The sequence below is a fragment of the Neoarius graeffei genome, chromosome 25 (assembly GCF_027579695.1).
Source record: "Neoarius graeffei isolate fNeoGra1 chromosome 25, fNeoGra1.pri, whole genome shotgun sequence".
NCBI lineage: Eukaryota > Metazoa > Chordata > Actinopteri > Siluriformes > Ariidae > Neoarius > Neoarius graeffei.
Genome location: NC_083593.1, coordinates 14332793 through 14340857, shown reverse-complemented (window position 1 = coordinate 14340857; position 8065 = coordinate 14332793). Strand labels below are relative to the sequence as shown.

Sequence of the window (8065 nt, the reverse complement as noted above, 5' to 3'; positions counted from 1 at the left end):
AAGTAACAACTGACTGTACTTTTCAACAGCTCATATGTAATAATGGAGGAACTAAGCAGGAAAGAATGAGTAGTTCTTAATTAAATTTCATCTCATTCCTTTTAAATACTAAGAAGTACAAATTAATTTTTCAGTATGTATATTTGTAGGATTTCATTATGAACTAAGCAGTAATTACTGAGTCTTACATTTCTCGCACAGAACTAGAGAACTATGGCTTTTTTATAATAACAACTACTGATTGATTGCGAATCACACTGACATTGATCCCCAGTAGCACAATCCTGATTGGTTAATGCTGTTTCTCACCATAACAGCTGGTAAGCAATAAAATAAAATGAAGGGATGCATTTCTTTGAAATCTGGGGACCCTGATGGTGCTTTAAGTTAGGCTAACACCCCCCACCCTGTCATGCATGACAGTAAGTAATTATCATGTTCTTCCTGTTGATGTTGTTTCTCTCAAAATTGGTCACCTGCCGCTTCCAATCCCATAACCAACTCTGCTTGTAATATGACAGTTACCAACCTAGAAGGATAAAGGCTGACACATGCTTAATTTGAGACAGGTGAAGTCAACCGACTTTATCTTTTCACGTTGCCTCACAGGGTAGAGTAACACACTCAGATGTAAGCACCATCTACTCGCTTTTACATATCCGGAGATGCCCACAACTGGTTAGTGTCACTGTGATTGACAGGGCAGAGAGAGTGTGCTGTCTTCTAACCCACAGAGCGCAGCCAATTGTGTTTGGACTCCAGGCCATAAATGGCTTGGAATTCAAACTTGTCATCTCCCAGTGATTGGGTAAAAACTTGTCGTCATGCCGTTTGGTAGCTTTTAAAATGATACTCTTTTTTTTTTTTTAAATTTATTAAATAAGAAGCTATTTTGGAAAAGAAAAACCAAAAATGAGAAAGAATAATTAAGGAATAGTTACAAATTAACTGACTGTAACTACTATGTTGGAGACTCCATAGACCTAATCACTTTAATTAGACTTTTGTCACACAGAATATTTGTACTTGTGTTACAATAGATTCTAACAGCCCATGTCATTTTCTCCAAGAGGATCTGCACTTGTTTAAAGTGGCATTAGTATTTGAGTCATAAGAAACTGCAGGTGTTTAAACACTTGCCTGGCCCTGTAGATTATAGAGGTATGATCATGGTATTAGAAATAATCATAATATCATATACTCAGTGGGGTCCAATTATCTTAGTTTTGCACATGTGATTTTCATAAAATACTTGCACTGTTTTCACCTTAACCTCTTTTAAGATACATCATGGAACTGGGGGCACAAAAGTTCATCCAGTTATCTCTGTACATTGATGGGATGACAACCTCAACTAGATTAATTACATGTCAATGCAATTTCTCTCCTTTCAGGTATGAACCATCTGAGATTTCTCTGCAAATCAGCATCAGCTTAGTGCATCCACAACTTGAGCCTAAATATGACGCTAAGGTTTCTCATCTTTAGGTAAATACCATACACTGCCATGCATTTGGAAAAAAAAAATTTATTTGGCTTTTAAATATAATAATAAATTAGAGTGATGACATCAACACAACCTTTGTAATAAATAAATTAAATAAAGTTAAATAAAACACAACTCATACAGAGGTGATTTTAAAACCACAAACAAGCACAGATATCTCCAAAAATAAAAATGTTTTAAATAAAAATATATAATTCTGAACTGATCTTGTGATTATCGCAAAACCACAAACAAGCACAGAACAGTTAGATACCTCAAGCTGAGATATAATTAAACATAAAATGAGCATCCAGATTTACACTTGTACCTAGTACATACTTTCTGGAAACTGGTTTTCTGAATCAGATCTCATTCTGAGAGACTACTTTCTCATCATGGAGTGTGAACAGCTGGAGGGGAGTGGGTTGCTGTTGAGACATTTGCACTGGCTTAAAGTCGTCCCTTGAGGTGGTGATGAACCAGCCCGGGTATTTGACCGACTCGAAGGTGTTAAGGGAGTCACCACTGCCGTTTCTGAAGAAAAGGAAGCGCTCCATGCCATCATTCTCCTTGATGGACTTCAGGCTCTGCTTGTCTTTTACCTCCTACAAAAGAATTCATCCATTACTTCTATAATAATATGTGAATATCATGCTTGAAACATCCTTTTATGAAAGATGTATATTTTATTCACATCACACCACATTCACTCTCCACTGTAACTGAATACATTCACATCTATTAAATATTTGCTATGTTCCATATGACATTTCTTGTTTGTGAGTAAAAAAAACTGTGTGCCAAGTCACTAACTCTAAATGATCCAGTGGATTTGTCAGATGAGTATGTTTAGATACCTCGATGCCTAGAAGAGGAGTTCCATTGTCCAGCGTGCATGAGAGAAAGAGGTTGGTCTTTACAATCCCCAAACATACAGGCTGGCCTTTTGTGTTTGCTGTGCAGTTTGGTGGAACGAAGGACGAGAGGTTGAACCATGCTGTTGAAAATAATGGACTTTGGTTAAATGTCAGTAGAGCTTAGAGGGTTATACAATAGACAATCAAGACAAAAGGAAGCAGTGATAAAGAATTAGACTAAAAATATATGATGGTTGAGAAATGACAGTGACAAGTCAGGACTTAAATTGAACCAAAACTCTGTACGGTGCAATAGAATGAAGTTATCCGCAGATGGATAGAAGATGGATAGAAGACAGGAGAGACAGCAGGAATTATAAATATTGGCAGATTACAAAGGGGATTGGGAGAAAATGCAGCAAACTGAAGCTACAATTGTTTTAAAATAATGATTAAGGTTCTAAGCTAATGATAGGAATTGACAAAATTGACAGCTGGGCACCTGAATAAGGTATTTATCCATCCACTGTGCTCTATGCTTTTAGGAATTTTGCCACAGACTTTCGAACCAAATAAATTCCTATGAACTGCTAGTAGTAACAGTGGTTTGCAGGGGAAGTTTACCTTTATTTGACTCTTGTCCAGCCTTCAGAGTGATGGCCAGCAGAATAGAAGTCTCTTCCCTCCACACCAAGGTCTTTTTAGACTTGTCATATAAAGTGCACTGCACAACCTTGTCCTGCATGCTGTAACTCTTGGATTGACTGCACTTCAAGTTGATCGTCATGCTCTCTGTGTGAGGAAGATGGGAGTGTGTCAGTGTTTATGAAAACAGCTTCATCTCACACCACAGCAAAGTAAGAATATATGCATAGACATTGAGATATAATGTTTTAAACCGCACCTTCAATTACATTCTCCATGAAGATATTGAAGAGCTCCTGGTCAGTGAACTCAGTGGACTGAACACTTTGAGTGTGCTTCAGCCTCTGCAGAGCGATTATTACATTAGCAACGCTGCGCATGCTAAGAGGCTCCTTGGTGACCTCGATACGGAGTCCTTCGTGAAGGTCGCATCTGCTGCTCTGTGACACACCAGAGTCCACAGTCAGCTCAGGTTTTGATATAATGAAAAGAAACGAGCTGTGTTGAGGTGAGGTGAGGCTTAACTAATGTGACTTACCATGGCCAAAGGATCAGAGCAGTCCAGCTCGTCAAAGTTCGTGTCATCTGAACCAAATTCACAGTCATTGTCCAAGTAGCTGTTAAAAGGGAGTGAATTCATGAGTGTGTTTATTTTTTGATTTAGCATCCAGAAACTCTCTAATTGTCTCTAAGCCCTAATTGTATTGCTGACTGCACAAGAATAAAAACAATATGAAATAATAATATTAAGTATTGTGATGCAGAGCAGCAACAAAATCATTATGATCCTGATCCTGATAAGACATTGTTAACTTTGAACAGTCTTTGTCTACCAGCATCAGACTGGAATCATTTCTAATCTCATCAACAGAAACAAATATGCTTTGCTAGTTGGAAAATGTCCAAACATGTGGAGAGTTATGTACATTCTTGCTAATGCTTTAACTACTCAATTCGGGAGCTTCATCATTCGGATGTCTTTCTATTACTGGACATTCACAATGACTGAACACCTTCACAGACTGGGTCTTAGTGTTATTCTCAGATTATTCTAAGATTCTAACAGTGTTAGGGTTAAATGAAATTCTATAACACTAATGTCACTAGACGTTACTTCCATGACTGCATAATGTTATTTTATTCATTGCTTCCAAAATAAGGCTTACCTTTCCAGCATTAACAAATCTTTGTCAGCCATTTCTAAAAAGAAAAAGAGCAAAGTTGAATGTTACTTTTCATTTTAATCAGTCAATTATTTAATGAATGAATCAATCAGTCAGTCAGAAATTCATCCTGCAAATTTCAGATTTTCACACATGCATATAAAACGACAGAATACGTACCAGTGGTTAATGAGATTGGATTAGAAATTGCGATTTGAAGTTGTCCTTGTGAGACTCTCTGTTTCTTGCTGTTGAACTGCTTGTGAGTGCAATTATGTGCTTGGGCTGCTGTATTTATGAGCGCTGGCTGGGAAATTCACTCAAGCGGAAGTTGACGTCACTGTCGTTCAGGACCAGATTTCGCAACCAGTTAATGACGTAAACTTTGGGACTGTTAAGAATGTCAAATGAAGTTTTAAGTTCTTCTTCCTCCTCTTCCTCCTCTTCTTCGTCTTTTTGGCTGCTCCCATTATGGGTCACCACAGCGGATCTCTTCCATATATTTGATTTAGCATAGGTTTTACACCGAATTCCCTTCCTGACGCAACCCTCCCCAGTCTATCCAGGGTTGGGACCGACACTAAGTATCCACTGGCTTGTGCAGCCCCAGTGGCTGGGTATTAAATGAAGTTTTAAGATAAATTTCATAAATATCTAAATGTAAATGACAGTATAAGCTAGCTAATTCCTTCTTCCTGGCCAGGTATGTTGTCACTAAAAGAAAATGACAAGAGGAAAAACATCCAAGCACAAAGAGACAACAAAAGTTCTGAAATTACAGTGAAGTGTATTTTTTGGAGGAAATTTCTAATGAAAGCATGAAGCCAGCTTTCTTCAGAAGACATTTGAAAACATAACATGGAAACCTGGCCACACAACTAGCTATATGTTTCACGGTAAATTTGCATAACCTGATAAATAAATTTAAAATAAATAAATAAATAAATAAATAAATGAATGAAGTTACCCTGCTTGAAATCTCAGGGTACTTAAGGCAAATAATGCAGACTGAAAGGGTTCAGGTGCAAAAGCAGGTTGTGACTAATAATAATAATAATAATTATTATTATTATTATTATTATGATTATTATTATTATAATAAGAGAAGAAGAAGAATGAAAACTAGGCACTGCATCACTAATAAAACACAATAAATACTGGAGTGAGATTTACTCAAGAAAAGTGTGGTAATTTCCACACAAATGTTAGTAAATTTAAATGACCATATTTTAAAGTAAGGTTGACATGTCACTCACTCAAGTGTATCTAAATTTAAACAGCAATTTTGTTTTATGTCACTTTGATGTAAATTTTACTCAAGCCTATTTATTTCATACAAGAGAACTTAAATGAATTATGCAAATCTCAACATCTAATTTCGCAAATCAGATCATTAATCATTAATCATCATTAAACTTAATGGCCATTAACACCATAAAATGTTCCAGCAAGTGGTATAACTCTAATGGATGTGTATGGCCTTACATGAGCTTTAATAAAGACTGAACTGGCAGAACCCTACATGATTACGTAACCAGCTTGTCTGTGTACAACTGACTGAGAAGAACAGGGTGAATCATGAAAACTTTACAGAGATACATGATCTTTCAAAACATTTCATCAGCTTATTACAGTACAGGCATTGAGCAGATGCTCTTATCCAGGGCAACATGCAACATACCCAGAGCAGCCTGGGGAGCAGTTGGGGGTTGGGTACCTTGCTCAAGGGCATTTCAGCCATTCCTGTTGGTTGAGGGAATCGAACCAGCAACCTTTTGGTCTCAAAGCTGCTTCTCTAACCATTAGGCCTGTCAGAAACGGCGAGCCGAGGTGAAGTGAGGACCCAAGAGCAGACTCAAGAGAGGCAGTGTACAGAGGAAAGCTTCTTTAATGAAGTAGAGGGCACAGGTACAGTAGGGCTCAGGCAAAAATCGGTGGTCAAGAAAACAGGCCAGGAGATTAAAAACACAGGAGGAGCAGGTAGGCACAGTTAGGGACAACGGCAGGACAGAAACATTTTAACAAAAATTGAAGAACACAGGGACAAGGGAAATCCAGGCAGAAGAAGCAAAAACACAATCCAAAGGAACAGGCAGGGGCAAAAAACTGGACAGAAGACTAAACAAAATACAAGGAACAATTCAGGAGGGGGAATCAAGGAGACACAATACCAAAGGGTTGTACTGAGGCGAGGAAAGTTTACAAGAGACAGTCTGGCAACTGGAGTAGCTCCAAACAGTTCTTAAGAAGGCCCTGGCTGATGGGATGAGGAGTGGTAGCAGGTGTGGGAGTGCCGCACAGGGAAAATGGCCTTCAGCAGGGCAGGACTGAATTCCTGCCCAGGATCCGGCCTGGAGCCAGCATGGAAGTCCCACAACCTCAGGCATGGATGGACTGGACCGGACTGTGACAGTACCCCCCCCCCCCCCAACGGGTGCCTCCAGGTGCCTTAGGAAGTGCCTCGGGGTGTTGTTGTTGGAAGTCCATGAGGAGGGTGGGATCCATGATGAACCTGGCAGGAACCCAGCTCCTCTCCTCAGGACCATACCCCTCCCAATCACCCAGGTACTGGAGTCCTCTGGCTCGGTGTCCTACCTTCAGCAACCTTCTGACCGTGAAGACCTCACCACCATCTGTGAACCTGGGAGGAGGAGGGGGTTTGGAGGGTGTGGATAGGGAACTTTAGACCAGGGGTTTGACTTGGGAGACATGGAAAGTTGGGTGAATACGGTGCATGGTTACGGGCAGACACAGTCTTACAGAGCAGGGATTAATTACCTTGGAGACAGGGAAAGGTCCTATGAACCTGGAAGACAATTTGTGGGAGACCGTCTTGAAGGGCAGGTGGCGAGTGGAGAGCATTACTCGCTGCCACACCTGATAGATGGGAGCTGCCAAGCGGTGTTTGTCGGCTTGCTCTTTAAACATCTTGACAGAATGTAGAAGCTTTTTCCTGGTCAATGCCCATGTTCTCCTGCACCGGTGCACAAATACCTGGGCAGAGGGCACGGCGACTTTTTCTTGGATGGGGAAGAGTGGTGGCTGGTAACCCAGAGAGCACTGGAAGGGGGAAAGACCTGTAGCAGAGGTGGGTAAGGAGTTGTGAGCGTACCAAGGAAGGGTCTTGCTCCACGAGGCAGCATCCTTGGACACCATGCACCTGAGAGCCACTTACAGCTCCTGGTTGGCCCATTCCGTCTGCCCACTGGTCTGAGGGTAAAAACCTGAAGACAGACTGCGAGAAGCACCAATGAGTTTACAGAAGGCCTTCCAGAATTAAGCAGAGAACTGGGGTCCGTGGTCTGATACGATGTCTGAGGGGAGTCCGTGTAGAAGGAAAACATGGAGTATCAGCAATTCGGTGGTCTCCTTGACAGTGGGAAGCTTGGGCAGAGGGATAAAATGAACAGCTTTAGAAAAACGGTCAACAATAGTGAGGATACAAGTATTGCCACCTGAATTAGGGAGTCCCGTGATGAAATCCAGGGCTGTGTGTGACCAGGGCCGGTGGGGAACAGGAAGGGGTCTCAGTAGGCCGGCAGGGGGTCTGTTGTCAGTCTTGTTCCTGACGCAGATGTCGCACCTGCCATAAACCTCTGGATGTCCTCCTTGATGGATGGCCACCAAAAGCATTGTTGGATGAGTGCCAGAGTCTGGGCTGCTCCTGGGTGGCACGCCATTCTGGAACCATGACCCCACTGCAACACCTGTGCCCGCACGGAAACAGGAACAAAAAGATGGTTAGGAGGTGCATCACTGGGCCCTGGGTCCTGCTCATGGGGCTTGTGGACCAAGGTTTCCACCTCTAACAGAGTGGCCCCACCAGGCACCGTGGACGAAGGATGGTCTCGGGGGAGGTTGATTCCTCCTGGAGGGGAGAAAACATTCTGGACAAGGCATCGGGCTTACCATTC

At 41.4% G+C, this 8065-nt stretch overlaps 1 protein-coding gene across 1 annotated transcript; it reads right to left on the bottom strand.

Moving 5' to 3' along the window:
* Positions 1 to 1803: 1803 nt before the first annotated feature.
* LOC132873794 (interleukin-1 beta-like) lies at positions 1804 to 4414 on the bottom strand. The gene is made up of 7 exons (XM_060909596.1): positions 4332 to 4414; positions 4155 to 4188; positions 3527 to 3605; positions 3248 to 3428; positions 2968 to 3135; positions 2344 to 2483; positions 1804 to 2091 (listed from the first exon to the last, which is right to left on the bottom strand). The coding sequence occupies exons 2-7, from the start codon at positions 4184 to 4186 to the stop codon at positions 1849 to 1851; spliced, it is 843 nt and encodes a 280-aa protein (XP_060765579.1). The 5' UTR covers positions 4187 to 4188; positions 4332 to 4414; the 3' UTR covers positions 1804 to 1848.
* Positions 4415 to 8065: the final 3651 nt, after the last annotated feature.